Source organism: Ceratocystis lukuohia (genome assembly GCF_044167205.1).
Source record: "Ceratocystis lukuohia strain C4212 chromosome Unknown Supercontig6_pilon, whole genome shotgun sequence".
Classification (NCBI taxonomy): Eukaryota; Fungi; Ascomycota; class Sordariomycetes; order Microascales; family Ceratocystidaceae; genus Ceratocystis; species Ceratocystis lukuohia.
Window position 1 is genome coordinate 224,577 of NW_027263525.1, and position 20,038 is coordinate 244,614.

Here is a 20,038-nt window from a genome sequence, read left to right on the forward strand (position 1 = left end):
GCCGAGAAGACGGGGTATTGGGGCTGGGGCAGAGGGGAGGGGGAGGGGGGGAGAGGAAAACAGAGGAGCGGACAGACGATGGAGATTGATGGAAAAAAGGAAAAGGGTAAAAGGGTAAAAGGGTAAAAGGGTAAAAGGGTCTGTGGGTGGGTGTCTGTGTCTAGTGTCTGAAGCTTTCCTTTTCTTGGACCTCTTCCCTTGTTGGCTGTGGTTGGCTGGATAGAGTGAGTGTTCTCTTCCCGAGTATGTCATTCTTCTTTTCAATTTGGGAGCAGACTTGCAAGCTGCTGGCCGGCCGGCTGGTGTTGGGATTGTTAGCGCCTGGGTTGTCGGTAGATGTGCGGTGGTAGAGTTGTAGTCATACGTGCGCGAGCTATGCGCGTGCGTAGAGCTGCTGTGTTTCTAGATATGCAAGTACAGGCAGGGACTGAGGGAAGGTTGTGCACACGCGTACATGTGTCCTATCCCTCTGCCTGCTGTGGCTAGCCAATAGTGATACTATGAATAGCCGTCGTTGGGAAGGGGTCTCTGCAAGTATGTGCAGATGGATGTGCGTGCGCATGTATTGCTGCTCTCATTTCCATGAGCCTGATGGGCCTTTCCTTGTTTTTCCTCACCTCTTTTTTTTCTTTTTTCCTGTCTTTTCGTGCCCTTGCCCCTATGGCTTTTCATTGTCATTGTCATTGCCATTTCCTTTTATTTTTTCTTATTCATTTCGTTTCTCGCCTCTATGCAAAACCCCAAACCCCCGTTTTTACATTAATATCCGGAGTTATCTCCTGCCTCCTTTCATTGGTTTTGGAGGGAATATTGATTGTGCTGATAAGGGCAGCCCAAAACTCGAGAGCTGACGGAAATGCAAGTAAGAAAAAGGAGTGGCAATCAAGAGCACATCTCTGCACCTGTAGAAGAGGGATCGCTGCTTTGGCCATAGGGTCGTTTCTGTGACTGGGCGTCGCCCACCCTCCTGCCCTTGTGGCTGATTGGCTGTAGACGACGACGGGGGATGGCCCCATACTGCGACGCACACTTTACCCGAGGATTACCCGCGGCGAGATTAAAGTTATTCACTGGTCTGGCCAGCGGTCATACAAACAAGCAAGCCAGAATCTTGTCTTGCAAAGCCAAACCCAGGGACTCAGGAAATACACGAAAAAAAATGAAAAGACCGAGACAAAGAACTGTAGCGAATTTTGATTGTGCTCCTATTCTCCGTGTCCTGCTGCAGCCCGTTCCTTTTTGGCAAAAAAAAAAGAATCTTTTTTTAGAAGCTTTTTTAACATATAAATATTGTGGGTCGCCGGGCTGGTGGTGGTGATGGGCAGGATGTGCTACAGCGACCCCCGTGGTGATCTCTCTGCGGCCTGTTCTCCTCTTCTTTCTGGCCCATCGGAACTGCTACAAAAACAGAATAGAACAAACACCAAGGGAAGCAAGGCAAACAAGCAGAGCAGTGACGGAGACAGAAAATAGAGAGAGGCCTGGAAATCTAGCTCCCAGCTAAAGTGTCCCTGGGGTCTGTTCGCAGGCTTAGTCCAGACATTGGGCGAAGAGAAGAGTCTCAGCCCCCTGCTGGGCGGCCAAGGTAGGCCTGCTCCTCTTCTCTGGTTTGCGAGGACTGAAAGTCAGAACGAGACAACAAGGGCACTGAGTCAAGTAGAAAAAGTAAAAGTCGTCTCTGATTAAGTTCTAGCGGCTGCATCTTCTATCCTCCCAGCCTGGTTTCATGTGTAAAATTTTGTGTGGTGTGCTGGTTTTAGTGTGCGTGCTGGGGATTTATCGGGGATTTAATTGGCCAGTCCCCACATTTCCTTTTCATATAATTCGTTTAATTTGTGACTTGGTTATTTGCCTTGTGGCCTGTAAATAGGACTTTGGGGGAAGGAGGCAGGAGGAGGCACTATACCTTGTTCTTTCTACCGTGTCTCCCATGTACCTAGCCCTGCACACCCTGTCTCACTGTATCTACCCCTTGCCCGTGAATACACCAGCGACTTGTCCTTGTCCTTGTCCTTCCTTGTCTTCCTCTTTTTCTCTATTGTTGACCCCCTGTTTTAGCTTGTTCTTGCTCTTGTCCTTCCACTGGTGCTCATATATTATAATTACTCGCCCTCTGATCTCTGGCCTGATGGTTGGCATCCCGTCCTACCTCGTGTCTCTTCATTTCTCTCTTCCAAGCCTATTTCTATTCTTCTTCGTTCGTCCCGACTCAGGCAACACGCTCAAACGTCTCCATTTATAACGTTGTTGTTTCTCTTTTGTGACTCCTGGTTTCAAGCCTATTTTTTTTTTGCTTGTTTTCTTGGTTGTGAGGGAGATCGCTGAATCTACTCAGCCACCTGAATCGCTTTTATACAACTTTTATATAGCTTTTTTTTTTTTATTTTCTTTTATTTTCTTTCTTCTTCTCGTCATTCTCTCGCTTTATTCTTTATATCGCCAACCGCCGACATCTCTACATATCCAGAACACACCTTCTTTTCTCCTTCATCCTCCCCTTTGTCCACCTCGGCGCTTCCATACATCACCTCATATACCCTTTTTGTTATCTTCTTTCCTTCTCCTCTTCTCTCCACGCACACATAATTTCTTGTTTTCACACCCGCCCACACCACAGTACAAAATGAGTGCTGCTACGATACAACAGCAGCAGCCGCTGCAGCTGCAGACGCCCGCTCCTCGCGTCCTGAGACCCAAACTGTCTCTTACTACCTCGCTCTCCGTCGCAAGCCGCAAATCATCTCTCTCACACACTGCCGCCATGGCGACCCAACCTTTATCACCAACTGCTCTTACCGCATTGAACACTCTTTCAAATAAGCATGTCGCCCTGTCTACTTCACCTCAGGATGCCTTTCTACCCCAGTCTCAGTCTTTGCCACAGTCTGAGTCCGCCATCCCCATGACTGCCATCAACACCAAGGCCCAAACTCCGTACATCATCACCGCCTATCCTGAGACGCCCATGACTTGCCAACAGATCTCTCCTGCTGCTCCCCAGACCGCCATCTGCCTGCCCAACACTATGACCTTCACACCTCCGCTCTCTGCCGGCCCCGCCGAGCAGCGCAGCGTCTTCACTTTTACCGATGCCAGCAAGACCTACCCCAAGCTGAGCATCAACACCCAGATCAACTCCGTCGGCACACACTCTCCTCCTCAGCCTAGCCCTCCTCTATACCCCCGCCGCGTCAGTGCTGACGATGTGTCATCTGCTTCCCTGCCCTCCTCTCATACTCCCCACCACGTGCGTGCCGGCTCTCTGCCCTACACTCATCCCCGCGCCCTTCACAGCATCCTGCGCAACTCGCCGTTGCCTTCTGCTGCTCAGCTCCAGTCCCAATCTCAAGAGCGTCGCCCGTCAAACAGACCACCCAAGCATGTTGGCTACAACAGCCCGCTGGAGCAGACTATTGTTAACCGCAAGTACACTGTCTCACACATTGACCTGCTGGTTGCTGATTGCTCTCCCAGCTCTCCCAGCATGCCCGGCAGCCTTGGCTGTGACACCCCCATCGACCCTTTTACTTCCAACGAGACCCGTAATGGTGGTATGACACCGGGCCCTTTTGAGGAGATGCGTCGCCGTATTGCCGGTCTGGCTGCCAATTCATCTCCTCCTACGAGCAGGCCTGCTGCTCCCACCTCTGACGCCAACACGGCCACCACACCAATCGTCCCCAAGCGTCGCGAAAAGAAGCGTCAATGGCGCTGGACTATTGGACAAGATGACGAAACAGACCTTGCCGAGGAGGAAATAAGTGGTGCCCTGGTTGCTCTGCGTGCTGCTGAGGAGCAGACCCAAAAGAAGGCCCGCGTGCTTGCCGCTGTCGTAAACCCCGAAGCCAGCTTAAATGAGCCCCAGCCGGCTGTCACGGAGCCAACTACTCCCTGCCCCCTAGCTGCGCCTATTCAGCTGCAAATCCCCGCGCCCAAGAGGAGGCGGCCTGTACTATCATGCTCATCTACCAAATCCGGTCTTGCTAAGCAAACACCCACAGCTTGCTTGACTGCACCAATATTAATAGGGTCCCAGGACACTGAAATGTCTGATGCTAGCAGCGGCTACAGTGTCTTTGAGTCATCAATGGCCGGTATGGATACCGATACCGATATTGACACCGAAGGCGACAGCGGTGCAGAGATGGATGACAAGACCCCCGTGGCATGGTCACGCGCGTACTCTGAAGAGACGGAAGAACAACCTTGGAGTGGTCGGCAAGACGGTCCAATGATGCTTCCTGCGCTGCTTTCATGACACTGAGAAAGCAATTAAATGAAAAAAAATGAATAAATAAATACACACGGATGGTGAAGGAATGTACGGCATTCAAAGGCTGTGCGTCCTTGAATAATATTGATATCATGAGCTTTTTTATTTTGGGGGAACACGAAGGGAAAGATACCACGAGGTTATTACTGTACTATATATTTTTACAGGCGTTTTCATTTCTCTCTGCTTTGCATTGTGGAGAGACCGGGAAGGAGCTTTACGTCTCCCTTCCCGCTTTGGAGTTTATACGTTTGTTCGTGCTACTGATATCATCTAATATAATTGGTCTAAGACCCTCACCATCATATTATTATTGCGACCGTTAAATATCTGTATATATGTGTCATGTACCTGTCAGCCGTTCCATATTTTTCGCAAGTAGTTAATGTCTAGTACCTCTATAGAGCACGCACATCAACCATGTAGAGCCAGAAATAAGCCCAAGCCAAGTGTCACGCAACTAAAATTGCAATTTCAAGCTACGACAACGCTTACGCAACTGCTGCCCTCTAGTTTTTGACGCTGGGTAGGCTTTCCCTTGCCTACATGGATCCCACCCCGTCAACCTTTCTGCAACTGCCGTTAGAAGATAGCACTACTTCTTCAGCCCTTCCCTTCTCCCTCCTTGGCTCATCCCCATTCCCTCCCTAGCCTGACTTTTTCTTTTGGCTCTATCGTCCATTTATTTTTAAAAGTGGAGCATTTTACTCAACCCGTTATGTCATCGTCATTGCCCTAAAAGTCTTTGGCCTAGCCCGCGAAGAAGGGATAGCAGAGAGGGCAGAAGCGGAAATTACCAACTAGACGGAGGAATAGGTAGTCGCTCCGCTTTTGCTAAGCTATGCGCATGTCCGTCATCTTCTCTGTTTGTTCTTTCCCTTGATAGTTCTTTCCGAATTCGACTTGCTGTGTGCCGCCTGCCGTCAGTCATCGCTTAGCCCTAATGCCGGCTAATTGCATTTCCCTGATCTTTCCTTTACGCACCATAATCCACCCACACTTTTGCTCTTTTTAAATTTATCGATCAACTCTCGACCGAATTTCATCCCCATTGCCATTAATGAGGCGGCTCGCTGCTAAGAGCTAAAAGATAGCGACAATGACAGCTTATGACGCCAAGATGCGGTCTCTTTAGTGTTGTCTTGCGATGTGTGGAGACAATTGGCTGATTCCGTCGACCGACGTCATTGGTGTGCAGAATCCCCGACATGGCATAAGTACTCTCCGCAACAGGAAATAAAGACAGGAGCCCGGCCTGGATCTGGATGGGAGCTACAAGGGCTTTGGGGAACTAGGAATGGCAATGAGCGCATCATCCATCAGCTTGCATTGCTGTAGGCTCCTATTTCTGGTTCCGGTTTCTTACTGCCCCTGACTTGTGCGTGACCTTTTCTTCACTTTGCTATTGTTACTGATATAACTTCATGATCTCTTGCATTTCATTGTGCCCGGCACTTGATCCAACTTTGTCTCGCCAGTTTTCTGCATCTTTATTTCCCCGTTGAACCCCGTGTTTTCGGTTGTATGCCGCTTGACGATTGCTCAACTTGGACCCGGATCACATCCGAATCAACACCAAGCTACTGGGTGCTAATATCCCCTTTTTGTTTGTTGTGCAGCCAAATCTCGCTGGTTGCGTTGCGCCATGGAAGCGACAAAACGTCTGCCTGCGAGTCAGCCCTACAGTGGCCGCAACCGCATTCCTAATATCTCAGAGTTCATGCAGCGGCTTGACCAGAACAAAGGTCAGCGCGATGCCGAAATCGACAACTCTGATCAGCGGATTACGCCTTCGAAGCCTAAACGCACCATCCTGAGCAGCTTTACCCAAAACCCGAACGCTGTACAGGCCCCTGAAGACGATGACGTCAGTGTTGAGGTCCCAGTTGATGGAGAAGCTCATGATCATGTTCCAGTGAAAAGGAAGAAGAAGGGTTGGCGGACTGTGCGCGACCCAGTCACAGGCAAAGATGTCCAGATCCAGGATATTGATATGGACTACAAGACTGTTGTCGACGACCCCAAGGTAAGGAATCTCCGTCTTTGCGTACAGGACTAGACTCGATAGCCGCTAACTTTTGGCTTATGTAACGACTTGTAGCTGTCCGTTCCCAATGAAAATTTGGGCCGTCCTACAACAGTGCCGATGAGCTCATCTATGAGTGGAGAAGAGTACCGTCATGCGCAGGACATCACTGCACCTCCGGATCCAATAGAGCTAGGATCCACCTCTGATGTTCCCATCCGTAGCGAAAAGACCTCGATTCTGTTCTACAAGACCCCCAGCATAAGCTACGAACCAATGTTTGAGTTGCTCGAAATGCGCGCTAGCTTCCTTGCCGTTGGCCTTTTCTTCGGGATTTCCATCGTCGGATCCATGTTTGGCGGTAGAATCTGGGCTATGACGCTATTAGGCGCCTTTGTTGCTTCCGCCGTGTTCCTCTGGGTTAAGGATCTAATTCGCAGTGGTCGAGATCGTGAATGGGAGTCGGAGCGTGAGCGCGGAGAAATGGCGACTGCAAATCTGATCCCCGAGTCGGCGGAAGTGAGTATCTTGGACCCAATTTCAAAAAAAAGAAAAGAAATCCTCTAAGCTAACTATTGATAGTGGATGAACTCTATGCTGGGTCTTTTCTGGGGCCTTATCAACCCTGAAATGTTTGCGGGTGTGGCTGATACGTAGGTTATTCACACATCATTTCATTCTAATCGCGTGGAAACTAATACGCATGATTGCCATAGAATTGAAGACATCATGGTTGCCTCAGTCCCCGGAATCATCGAAAATGTGCGTGTTGCCGATATTTCCCAGGGATCCAACCCGATCCGCGTCCTCAGTCTCAGATCCCTCCCCGATAACCACATGCAAGATATCAAGAGCGAGCTGCATAATCAGAATGTAAAGAGCATGGACCCTGAGGAGCTTGCGGCTATGGAGCAGTCTGGTGCATTTTACAATCTGGAAGCATCAGTCGCCTATCATGCCAAGCCATCGGGTGGCGATGTTTCATCCAAGGCTAAGAATATGGGCATGCGCCTGGTTTTCTACCTTGGCATTCGCGGCCTATTTGGTGTCCCGCTGCCTGTTTGTAAGTAGCTACTGTGCCTGGAACCCGTTTTTGTAAACTAACAGGTTTTAGGGGTTGAACTTATTGGCTTGGTTGCTACCGTACGCATGCGCGTCCAACTTACCCCCGAGCCTCCTTTTTTGAAGACGCTGACTATCACTTTAATGGGTGTTCCCAAGGTTCAGGCTGGATGCACGCCCATGATTGAACGCGGAGTCAACATTCTCAACCTCCCCCTCATCTCCAACTTCGTCAACTGGGCTATCAAGACCGCTGCCTCCATGTATGTCGCTCCTAAGAGCTTGACTTTGGATATTGCTTCTATGCTCTCTGGCGATGACATTGTGCGAGATACGACTGCTATAGGTGTTATTTACATTCGGATTCGCCGCGGTATCGACCTCAGCAAGCAAGATCATCGCGGTAGCCCTGGTGGTGGCTCTGACCCTTATGTCACTGTCTCATGGAGCAAGTTTTCCAAGCCTCTCTTCTGCACTCGCGTCATTCAAGACTACCTTAACCCAATCTTTGAAGAGTCGTGTGGCCTTTTAGTGACACCAGACACTATTAATGCTGACGAGCGCATTTCATTGGAACTTTGGGACAGCGATCGCAACTCAGCCGATGACATTGTTGGAAAGATTGAGCTTAGCATTGAAAGGCTGATGGCCAACCCCAACCAGATGTTTGAGCAAACATCTTCTCTTAAGGGCCTCAAGGCTGAAAGCAGCATGCCAGGCCAGCTCTTATGGGATGTGGGCTACTTTCAAAAGGCGCCCTTCAGAGAATCGCTGCGCCTTGCTGCCGAGAAGGATATGGAGCGTGAAAGACAGGAAAAGAAGAAGCAACTGGAGAAGATTGAGGAAGAGGAAAAGAACATCCAAGAACAAAAGGGCGAAGACCAGACTAGCGGACATTTGGCCAAGGCGGCCCAGGGACACCAACGACATGATAGCAAGATGGCAGACATGCCGCAGTCGCCAGCCAATGCCCATCACCCCCAACCTCAGTTGGGTGATGGAATTGTTCAATCAGCTAATGGTAGAGCTGGAATGGGTAGTGGCCACACTCTGCCCGCTGTTGGGGAGGTTGATAGCCAACAGCCATTTCAGCCTTTGGTTGAGATTCCTACTTCTAACACTGTTGCCGCCTCACATATTGTTGACAGTCGTGGCATTCCAAGCCCCCTCGGCGTGTCTAATGCCCCCAACTCTGCAACTCACAGTGCCAGAACTTTAAACTCTTCAAGCCCGGGACTGGATAGTGCTGGCCCGAGTCCTGGAGTTGAGATGAACTCTGCTTCTGCAACAAAGCCTGCTTCTATTCCACATCAAGCAGTCAAGGCTGACCGTAAAGCCGAAATCGCTGCCACTACGAGCGAGGATGAGAAACACGCCATTCTTACCCCTCCTGACCCACAGTGGCCTTCCGGTATTCTTAGCATTGTTGTGCACCAAATTGTTGGCCTGGAGCTTGTAAACATCAAGGGATCTGCAGGTAAACGCAAGGGGCGTGAGTATGAGCCTGGCCGCCCTGAGGCCGGTGCTATTAAGGAAGAGCAAGGCCGCTCATTGCCCAGCTCATACTGCACTATCCTGGTGAACGATGAGCTAATCTACAAGACTCGCACAAAGGCGGTTTCATCGCAGCCGATTTTCAACGCCGGTACGGAACAGTTTATTCGTGACTGGACGAGCTGCATTGCTACAGTGACGGTGCGTGATTCTCGTAACCGTGAGCATGACCCTATTTTGGGAGTGGTTCCTCTCAAGATTGCAGAGATCCTCCACAACTCTAGTCAGATTACCCGCTGGTACCCTATTGATGGGGGCATTGGGTTCGGCCGTGTCCGCATCTCGCTTCTGTTCCGCAGTGTCCAGTTGAACCTCCCCCCTACACTCCGTGGTTGGGATGTTGGTACTTTTGAGTTCACTTCTGGCAAGATGACCGCTACAAGCTACATCAGCAAGCACCGGCCTAAGCTTCGACTACGTACTGGCGGCTCTTCAGTTGCTGTCGGTAGGGAAATGTGCACGGTGCTGGATGACAAGGGAACTGTGGAATGGGACATTAGCACGCATGGAAAGCATGACCATGCAGTGCTTCCCGGCCTGCGTCTCCCCGTGCGTTACCGCTATAGATCTCCCATCTTTATTGAGTTCTGGCAGCCCAGGAAACACAGCCCGGATGCTTTTGCGTCTATGTGGCTTCAAGATATTGCGGACCTGGAGGAGAACAGTTTTGATATTCCTATTTGGAAGTGTGACAACCAAACCCGCCTCTCACAGAACTACATTACCGAGCAAAATCTGAAAGACGTGCGCGATCTTGACTTGGAGGAAGTTGGCCGTCTGCGGTTCTCCGGTCGCTTTTCGGCTGGCACAGACAGGGACCATATTAGATTTGTTACGTCGGATACTCTTCGGGAGACGATTGAAACATGGGAAGCCTGCTACGCTGAGGGTGTCCGCAGTGAGTCTGTTGATGTAGCGATACCCGAGTCTGCTCAGAAGCTGCACAAAGCTGCCGAACACGAGGAAGAAAAGAAATTGCGCAATTCGATGCGCTCATCGTTTAGTCACCGCCAAGAAGACAGCGAGGCTATCCCGGAAGAGAAGGGCAGCGATGATGGCGGTAACAACAATGGGAAGAATCCGTGGATTGCCCATGATGGTACTGACTGGAGTCGTGCCTTTGGCGAAGACCCTTCACAGCTCATGGCTGGCCCGCGAGCGCGTAGTAGCATGGCCATGTCGGAAGGTGTTTCGTCACTTTCTTCGCATGGATACTCGGAGCCATACACTCGGTCCTCGATAAGCGGTCCACATAATGATGTGGTGCAGGCAGAGGACAACATGATTGGTGTTGTAGACACCCAGCATGTCGGAAACTCTCAGTCCGCTGACAACACAGCTGTTGTTGACCATGCCGGAGACGGCTTCTCCCAGCAACAGTCCCTAGGTGTTTCCACCAACGCCTCATCTTCTAGAATGCCGCTGCAAAGCCGCGCCAGCCTGGCTAGTCACGACAGCAATGATAGACAGAGATTGTCAAGCCCTAACCAAGGCGTTCGCGCCACAGCCGAAGGTGACTCAGACAAAGAATCCAAAAATCCACTCAAGCTGATAAAATCTTACAAAAGCCGCAGCCGAGACTTGCACAGGGTAGAGCGCGGATTAATGCAATGGAAGCCGATGCGCAACATTCGATTTGCCAAAGACGAAGCTATTTATGCTGCACGGCGGGTGAAGAATCTGGGGTCGCTGAATGGACGGACCCCTGACGTTGAAACAGAGATATCGAACAACAAGTGAAGGGGTTGAACGTCATGAATTTATTTTGGTTGCGATTAGCTAGGTATTAATAAAAACTTTGGGAACCTACTGACTCAATTGTAGTGGCGGACAGTATCTTGTCAGCATAGGATAATGTTATCAAAGGTTCCCTCACCTTCAGCCCTTCGAAGAACAGGATCTCTTTGCAACCCATTCATCAAATATCTCCTGACTCCACCCAATCTCGGTGACCCTTGTGCAACGAGGATCTCGAGTAGCTCAACTATAGTTTCACAAAGCCCAATCACTATTTGAATCGACTTTAGAAGCAAAAGATTGCTATCGACCCCAAGTCTCTATTTCGTTCTTATTGCGCACTCAGTAGCCAAACCGATTATCGACTTGGCTTCTATTAAGGTATGCTCTCGCAAGCTCATTTTGAGATTTTAAAACAAGAGGATCATTGGCCTTGAGTGTCTTCCGTCTCGCTATCACTACGTGCTTCAGTATAGGAATGGCTGTTTTGGCTTGGCCGTTGGCAAGGCGGGCTTCCGCCAGTGCCTGTTGAGATACTAGAAGCGTACAGGCTTCAAGGCTATCTGGGTTATACCCATGCCACCTAGACCTGCAAGTGCGGCCTGATGAAAGCCAGCATGAAAGAAAAGCTTGGCTTTTAGTACTGAAAGGATTTCCTCATGTCTAACAGAATTGAGGCCTTCTTGAAGGGGGATACTATGAAGTGGGAGACTGTCTCAATATTGAAAGCCCAGCCCAATAGCTACACTATGACTTCTTCTTGTGCTGTTACTGGCCTGGACGCTAGCAAAACCTAAAGAAGGCCCTCGGTAAAAGCCTGAACAAACTTCCGAATAACGTATTCATTTTTGCCAAGGTAGTTCTTTGTATGCGCCGAGATTTTGCTCATTTCGCCCCAGTCCGAGATAGTAGTGTCCCTCAGTCCATCGTCGACATCAAACCGATAATATCCCCTGATATTCCTGTATTCGTTTTCAAGCCTGAGGGTAGCCTGCTTAGAGGTAGATGCCATTGCCTTCAACGCTTCGATGACAGAGCTCTTGGTATCACGGATTTCAATGACATTGCCAAGACCCGTTCCAATGCTCGTAATTATCATTGGCCGGTCCGGTGACGACTTCTTCTTGGCCTCCTCGATAAGAATCTCACAAGGATTGTTAAAGCCAAAGTTGGCATCAATAAACTTGACTGAATCCCGGCCGATTTCAATCGGGCTGAAAAAGGATGCCGCTGCCGATGTTGCTCTTGCCACTTCCCAAATCTTGCACCCAGTGAACCCATCGGATCTGTCATATGTCCTTAGGAGAGTTGGTACTGTTTCGACGTTAACTTGAGTCAAGGCTAATACAGCACTGTAATATTAGGGGAATATTAGTTTCAAGAGTCATTAAATGCGCACGTCTAGAACTCACGTATCTGTGCATGATCTGTCGTGGAAGATTAGATCCTCATGTGCACAGGTTGTGGCGGCAGGATTATCCAACTGCCGAAGTTCTACACACGGCGCTTGAGTGCAGCTGTCCTGAATCATTTGCTTGATAGCGTTCTCTAGATTTATGTCTGAGAACGTAGTTGGCCATGGCCTCTGAAACAACCTTGGCTGTTGTGTGGCGAAGGCGGTTTGGGCGAATTTCTTATACGCTCGGATAGATTGGTCAACTGTCATCCCTAGTCGGCCAAGCATGATGGCAATTATGCTGAGGAAAAGCTGTTAGCAAAGTTTCCCAACGCGCTACTGGGTCATGATCCATACCCTCCAGTGCTTGTACCGCCAATAAGATCAAACCAGTCACAAGGTTTTGGTATTTCATTGAGGTTTCCGGCTGTTTTGATACATTCCATGATATTTTCGAGAATCAAGAGGCTAGATAGTCCACGAACGCCACCGCCATCTATTATTGTCAGCGGTATAATGCCAGTCCGGGGTAAATCGGGATAGCGTACCGAGAGAAAGGACCCTCAACGGTTTGGAGTTTGCACTAGACTGCGTAGCTGGGCTCATATTCTTGAGTCAAAGACTACGATGACATGAAATTATAAATCAACCTAGCCAGTATCGCTCGAGGGAAGAAAAGAAAAGGCAGGGAGTAAAGTATGCAGTGGAAGTAATCGGCTGGCAAGACAAGGATAGGGGATTCCCATCCTAAAGAAAGAGAAAGATGTGAGCAGGCAGTGGAAAGGAGATGTATGCCTCGCTGATGGGACGACATGCATGTATGAAAACAAGTAACGAACGCCCTGAGACATGTGCCTTCGCCCGACTTGTATTATCCCTGGCAGAACATGCAGGCGCTAGGGAGGCGGGGTTAAAGCCCAACTGGTTGTGGCTCCAATCACCATAGCCTGGCCAAGGCATTGGGTGTAAAAAAGACTGCGCCTCACTTGTGATGTAGCTTCAGATCAGATGCCGCCAGTCAGGACTTCAACAGTAGTTAGTAGTTGTTGGTTGGCACTATTGTAGACAGCCTGAAGGAGCAAGCCAAAAGCCTTCAGTCTGATTCAAGACCGTGTCAGTACATGAAGATACATTATTATATAGCACTCTACATTGCATGCGCCGCTACACTGGGCACGCAGCATGTTTAGGCTCAAGGGACACGTCCAGCCACTACTTCCTACACACATCCGATCGCATGAGTGTCAGGGATGAAGCAGTTCGCAGCATTGCGCCAACAAGTCTTTAGGTTGAATGTTCCAACGGACAGCCGTGACAGACGCAGCGTCGATACACTCAAATCAGCAACAGTCAGTCAGCCTATCGCGAAGCCAGGGAGTTGCAGCCATCAGCTAGCAGCTGGGCACAATCGGTGGGAGTGGGAAAGAGTGGGACCAAGGGGTCTTGTCTCGGTCGCAAGGGCCAAATAGACACAGCCAGTGTAGCACAGGATGGTTGATGCTTGGTATTGAATGCCGCTTCTTTCCTTCTTTTTTTCCATACAAGAGCAATATGTGTCTTACATTCGGCCATGTATTTCCTACACAGGCAAACGCTATTAAGACTGTGCATGCAAAACCCACGATACCCAGCCCGTCAGTCCTACCTAATCCCGCTTAGATTTTAAGTCGGCTAAAAACCAACTGGTTCCCCAGCCAAAAATGTGCGATAAGATAAGCAAATGCTTCTTTCTAGATAAGCGCTTATCAGTGGTGGGCTACTGCTGGTGACAGCTGGTGACAGCTGCTAGCCCCTCGAAAATTTCAATTTTTTTTTTTTTTCTGGATCACCAAAGCCTTCACAGTAGCAAAAAAACAAGACTGCAAGCAACAGAGAAGACTGTCGCTGTGAAGAACATATTTGTGTGTTTAGGCCACGGATTCCAGTCTCCATTCTCCTTCTCACTCTTCTTCTTCCTCTTCTTCTTCCAGCCTTTGCTTTCGTCACCGCAACCATGGCGACACCAACGCTGGCGGAGAAACTGGACAAGATCAAGTCGCCTGGCTTGCAGAGCCAGCAGAAGGTCAGTTCAAGCTATTCTACTTTGTTCTTTATCTGCTCTGTCTCACTCACTAACTGCATCCCCATCTCCCTCCATAGAACGTCATTGTCCTCTCGGCTGTCGAGTCCACCATCAAGGAACAAAATGCCACACCTACTCCAACCGCCTACCTTGCTGCTCTGCTAGCGCTCCTCAACCAGAGCATAGCCAACGACAATGCCAACCCCGAAATCACCTCTTCTGTAATCTATCTACTAGATGTCGTGACACCCTATGCACCGCAGTCCATCCTGCGGGCCAAGTTCACTTCTGTATTGACTTTCGTTGCGCCTGTGCTTGTCCTACAAGATGGCGAGCCTAGTTTGCTACGCTCCTCCATCGGCTGTCTAGAATCGCTGCTGTTAGCTCAGGATGCTGCTGCCTGGGACCTGTCTGCCACGGAAATCAGCCCTCGTCGTGCTGTCGCCGGCCTTCTCCATCTGTCACTCGATCACCGGCCCAAAGTCCGGCGCCGTGCTCAGGATGCTCTGACTCACGTGCTGCGCAACCCACCGCCCAGTCCTTCGCTGGACCACCCGGCCGCTGATATGTGCGCCCATACTGCCATGAAGAGCCTTGAGGATCTCGTGGCCAAGAGCGCCCAGCTACGCAAGCAGAGCAAAAAGGCTGATGCCCACGATCCCACGCTGATCCATGCCCTACAGCTCACCAAGACCGTTGCCCATGCGTCGGGAGGTTGGCCTAGCAAGACCATTGAGCCTCTTTGCGAGCTGCTTCTAGGCATCGCCAAGACCGGAAACGAGTACATGGCCATGGCCGTGTTCGACATCTTTGAAGTCATTTTTGCTGGCATGACCGACCAGACCATGTCGGCCAAGCTCCCACGCCTGATGGAGATTATCTCAGAGCTACAGCCGGCCGAGAACGACACCCAGCTAGTCCCGCCGTGGGTGGCTATTCTATCTCGTGGCTACGAAGTCTCCGCCCAGCTCGAGCCTGAAGAGACTTTCCAAAAACTGCCCGAGATATTTGCTCTGGTAGCCCATTTCCTCGAGTCGCCCTCCGAGAACATCCGCATTTCCGCCTCTCAGTGTCTGGTTTCCTTTTTGGCCACATGTGTGCCTAAACAGACCATCCTCGATCCGTCCATCTTTGACCAGAAAATTCTGGAAAAGGTTGCCAGCATCGCCGAATCCCTGCTCAGCGTACGATACCAAGCCGCCTGGATGGAGACCTTCACTGTGCTGGCCGCCATGTACGATGCTCTGCGCTGGACAGCTTACCCAATCATGATGGGCATCACCAAGAACATTGGCGATATCCGCGTGCATGGTGCCTTCCAAAATAAAGCCAAGGCCGACGAGGTCATTGGTAAGGCCATCCGTGCTATGGGTCCCGAGGCCGTGCTCTCCGTTATGCCCCTTAACCTGGCGAAGCCCGTCAAGGGCCAGCCTGGCCGCGCTTGGATGATGCCGCTGCTGCGCGACTATGTCAGCAACACTAACCTGGCCCATTTCAAATCTGAGTTTGTGCCGCTCAGTCAGGTCATGTACCAACGTGTTATGGAGCACCAGGGTGAGCGCACCATGGAGATCAAGATCTTTGAGACTCTGGTGCAGCAGACCTGGTCTCTGCTTCCAGGCTACTGCGACCTGCCCCTGGACCTGACCGATGCCTTTGATCAGGAGTTTGCTGAGCTTCTGGCCAACCTACTATATTCGCAGCCAGAGCTGAGAATGGACATTTGCCGCTCCATGCGCATGGTGGTTGAGTCTAACCAAGCGATTGCCGCAATCGAAGATGATGAGGATGAGAAGGATGAGGACGAGGACCTGGTTCTGCAGAGCCGCGTGTCGCGTGCCCAGGCCAAGAAGAACCTCGAGTACCTCAGCGCATTTGCCGGCAACTTCCTCGCTGTCCTTTTCAACGTATACACACAAACTCTCCCCCAAAGTCGCGGTCCCATTCTTCAGACGATCAACGCTTTCCTAAGCATCACCCCCGAGGCTGAGCTGATGGAGACCTTTGAGCGCGTGAGCCAGATGCTTGCAGTCGAGCTAAACAACAGTGTTCCCAAGGATGACAAGGAAAATAAGACCCCAAAGAAGGACGCACTTCCTTCAACGTCGCAGACCCTGATGGACTTGGTCATCACCATGTCCATCTACATCCCCCGCGCCAGTTTCAGCGCACTCTTTGAAATTGCTTCTGTTGTCATCTCTAGGGGCACTGAGCCACAGCTCCAGAAAAAGGCCTACAAACTGATCCCTCGTCTAGCTGAGTCTGCCACCGGCCAGATGGCTCTTAATGAACGCAACGCTGAGCTGCAAGAACTGCTAGTCTCGAGTGCCAGCAAGGTTTCAGCGCCAGCACGCCGTGAGCGTCTGGCTGCCATCAGTGCACTATTGCCGTTTGTGCCGACCTCAGACTTGCACTTTATCCCTGCCATTCTTAGCGAGGTTGTCATCTCATGCAAAGAGAATAACGAGCGAGCTCGTGAGACTGCCTACGGTCTGCTGGTGCAAATGGGTCAAATTATGGCCAATGCCAACGGTGCCCTAATCCAGAACTCAAAGGTGGCCCATATGCCTGACGACTCACCAGCAGTCCCAGCCACCATGGAGGAGTACTTCACTATGGTTAGTGCCGGTCTGGCTGGCAGCACGCCTCACATGATCTCGGCTACCATTACAGCTTTGAGCCGGATACTCTACGAGTTCAAGGATGCCATTAGTGTGCAGACACTAGCGGATTTGGTGCAGACCATGGACCTGTTCTTGACATCCAACAACCGTGAGATTGTCAAGTCGGTTCTAGGCTTCATCAAGATCTGCGTCATCAGCCTGCCACTTGACCTGGTAACCCCACGCCTGCAGTCATTAGTGCCCAACATTATCGTTTGGAGCCATGAGCACAAGGGCCACTTCAAGTCCAAGGTCCGCCACATTCTGGAGCGCATGGTGCGGCGATTTGGCTACGATGCTATTTACCGCAACACCCCCGAGACTGACCGCAAGCTTATCATCAACATCCGCAAGACCAAAGAACGCAGCAAAAAGAAGAAGCAGGCTGAGAAGGACGCTAACCGCGAAGGCGGCAGTGACAGTGACGAGGGGGCCGATAACAACAAGTTCGAGGATGCCTACGACCAGGCCTTGTACAGCAGCGATAGCGACAATGACGGTGAAGCTGCCTCTGATGACGAAGGTGAAGGCGCACGCAGCTCGCGGTCGCGTGGCGCAAACAAGAAGGGCGGCAATGCATACATTATCGAGGATGATGATGAGCCTCTGGATCTACTAGATCGTCGCGCTCTAGCCAGCATCTCGAGCACCAAGCCTGTCAAGCTGCGCAAGCCGACTAAGAACAAGGCCAAGACCGATCTAGACGGAAAGCTGATTCTGGGCCGAGACGATGACGTCAGCATGGACATAGACGACGATAACAACGATGCTGTTGCTGGCGGCGAGTCTGGTGTTGGAGCATACGTAGCAGCACTTAAAAGCAAAGAGGCTGGTCGCCGGATCCGCGGAGGCAAGCTCAAGTTCTCCAACAAGCGCACCAACTCCAAGGACTCGGATGATGAAGACGACGAGCCCATGGCCGAGAGCACAGTGGCTGCAGCTGCCGGTGCTGTCCGGGCCCAGCAGCGCGGCCGTGGTGGTCCACGTGGTGGAGGTGGTCGTGGCGGTCGTGGCGGTCGTGGCGGTCACGGTGGCCACGGTGGTCGCGGCGGCCGTGGCGCAAGCGGCAGCTTTACCAATGGTCGGAGAAGTCTCGGCGGCGAGCGCAGACGCGGTGGCGGTGGTGTGATGAAGTCGCCGAGACATAACAAATAAGAGAAACGAGGTAAATGGGGAGAGGCTTTGGCTCGCTCCCCTTCTACACTCTGATTCTTGCTTCTTCCTATGCTCTTCCATTGTTGCTGACGACCTGCTTAATCCTTATGCTACGACCAACCCAAAACTTTGCGCTTTTTGCCTTTTCTTCTTCTTTGTCTTTACACGGCTTGCTTTATGTTCTGTTGTTCTGTTGTTCTGTTGTTATCTTGTTTTTCGTTGTTGTTGTTGTTGTTTTTCTTACCATGTCTCGCGTAATCTTTCTATGCCCAGGAGATTTACTGTAGTTGTTTTAGCTGCTGATACTGATGCGTAAAAAAGTTTTTATCTTTCACCCTTAGCAAGATTCGTCTCTAGCACGGAATCGTGATGTTTATATTGGTGTTTAGCTGAGGGGGGCTTTGCAAACATAAAGAAAATTAACAGCAGGCTGACAAGAGAGAAAACGCCCAAACATAGAAAATCCCTAAAAAAGAAATCACGGGCAACCAAGAACGCCGCAGCAGTAAGTAACAAGCAGACAGACACGCACACTAAGGTGGGAAGGGAAGAAAAAGGAAAGGCCCAATCCAATCCAGTGCTGGTGGCTCACTCTACCGGAACTTGCTGAAAATGACGGCAAAGATGAGCAGCACCAGGATAGTAATGATAGAGATTGTAATAATTCGGTTAGTCGCCATTCTAAGCACGTGCAAATATAGGCGGAACGGTTAGCCTCAGGGATTCACGGACAGACAGACAGACAGCATACATCATGGACACAAAATCGCGTTACACTCACCTCCGTGCCATGCCCCGCAGCGTTTTTACGCTGCGGTCAACATATCCCTCACTTTGTAGCAAGGTATCATGCGTATGCTGTATCGTTTCGCGCTGGCGATGCAGATCCGCCAGCGTGCTTGCACCCAGTGCCTCCGTCTCAACAGCCAGTGCCTGGCTAGCCTTGAGTCGCTGTGTGCTACGGTCCAGCCGATCAGTTCCAGCCAGCAGCTGCTGTCGTTGTTCCAGCTGCACATCTGAGGCGCTGCCACCGGGGCTATCGGTATAGCGAGAGCCAAAGAGTGCTGCGCGATCGTCAGCGAGAGTGCGCAGCTTGCGGCGCTGGCGGTCGATTTCGGATTCATAGTTGCGCAGGCGCTGGTTGACCTTGGTCTTAGCAGTGGCCGGGATGTTTTGCTTTTCGAGGCGCATTTGGCCCATCTACATGGCAGGTTAGAGGGGGCGAGTTAGTGCGTGCTTTCTTCTTCTTTATTTTCCAAGGGTTTGCAGCTCTGCTTGCAGCAACTCACCAGCTCATCGGCCTCCTCCAGCGCCCGCTCGGCCTGGGAGATTGCGGCTTTACGAGGCTCGCCCGATAACTCGGGAATTTGCTCTAGTTTCTGGTTCAAATCGGTCTGGACCAGCTTGAATTCAGCCTCATACGAGCCGAACAGCTCTGAGCCAATGTCAGTATCCAGAGGGTTGGCCATGGCGAATGATACAAGAATATCGAAGTAAAATGTTGGGTTGGGGGTTGGCCGAGTCTATTATTATTTGTTGCACTAAACAAAGGCTGGTCGGTATCAGAGAAACAGCTTATCTATCGCAAGGCTGAGGACAATGTAAGGAGAATGAATAGGCAAATCTCTTCTACCACGAAGAAAGCAAAGACACAGGGAATCAATTAATCAATCAAAAGCAAATGAGTTCTTATCGGCATGCCGTTTCCGTCGCAGGTTTCGCTACTTTGCCTCAGCCTCAAGTTCTCAACCTTCACCAGCAAGCCAACCGCGCCACACAATCCAACATCCTATCTTGTTACCGTGCCACGTGATCTATGTCTCCGTAACCCTTGATTCATAACCCTCGGAAATTGTCAGAGACTTCTGTTTTGTCTCCACAAATTTAGTACCACGACCCACTACTAGTCCTATAAATACGCCAACATCCCCCTCTGTCTTTCCAGATTTCTCTTTCTTCTTTTCTTCTCCATGAAAGTTGCACCCGAATATGAAGAATCCATGACTCTGTCTGCACCTCACTGGCGGCAAAGTTGAATTAGACGGGGAGAGTATGTGCTATTTCAGTCTCCTTCCTTTTTTTGTCTGAGACTAGTTTCAGATAGAAAGAG

General features: G+C 50.6%; 5 protein-coding genes across 5 annotated transcripts; 3 read left to right on the plus strand and 2 right to left on the minus strand.

Moving 5' to 3' along the window:
• Nucleotides 1–2,623: 2,623 nt before the first annotated feature.
• HOO65_060062 (uncharacterized protein) lies at nt 2,624–4,258 on the plus strand (the record flags this gene model as incomplete). Its single annotated transcript, XM_071001044.1, has 1 exon — nt 2,624–4,258. The coding sequence occupies one exon, from the start codon at nt 2,624–2,626 to the stop codon at nt 4,256–4,258; it is 1,635 nt and encodes a 544-aa protein (XP_070857412.1).
• A 1,660-nt stretch (nt 4,259–5,918) lies between these two features.
• Nucleotides 5,919–10,655, plus strand: HOO65_060063 (Meiotically up-regulated protein 190; the record flags this gene model as incomplete). Its single annotated transcript, XM_071003604.1, has 5 exons — nt 5,919–6,299; nt 6,375–6,818; nt 6,882–6,952; nt 7,016–7,362; nt 7,414–10,655. The coding sequence occupies 5 exons, from the start codon at nt 5,919–5,921 to the stop codon at nt 10,653–10,655; spliced, it is 4,485 nt and encodes a 1,494-aa protein (XP_070857413.1).
• A 790-nt stretch (nt 10,656–11,445) lies between these two features.
• On the minus strand, nt 11,446–12,336 carry HOO65_060064 (FabD/lysophospholipase-like protein; the record flags this gene model as incomplete). The annotated part of the gene is made up of 2 exons (XM_071004018.1): nt 11,446–11,938; nt 12,065–12,336. 2 exons carry the CDS (start codon nt 12,334–12,336, stop codon nt 11,446–11,448), a joined length of 765 nt encoding a protein of 254 aa, XP_070857414.1.
• A 1,705-nt stretch (nt 12,337–14,041) lies between these two features.
• Nucleotides 14,042–17,928, plus strand: HOO65_060065 (Ribosomal RNA-processing protein 12; the record flags this gene model as incomplete). The annotated part of the gene is made up of 2 exons (XM_071003627.1): nt 14,042–14,110; nt 14,188–17,928. The coding sequence occupies 2 exons, from the start codon at nt 14,042–14,044 to the stop codon at nt 17,926–17,928; spliced, it is 3,810 nt and encodes a 1,269-aa protein (XP_070857415.1).
• Nucleotides 17,929–18,521: 593 nt separating this feature from the next.
• HOO65_060066 (Vesicle transport v-SNARE protein vti1) lies at nt 18,522–19,397 on the minus strand (the record flags this gene model as incomplete). Its single annotated transcript, XM_071004021.1, has 3 exons — nt 18,522–18,609; nt 18,710–19,128; nt 19,218–19,397. 3 exons carry the CDS (start codon nt 19,395–19,397, stop codon nt 18,522–18,524), a joined length of 687 nt encoding a protein of 228 aa, XP_070857416.1.
• Nucleotides 19,398–20,038: the final 641 nt, after the last annotated feature.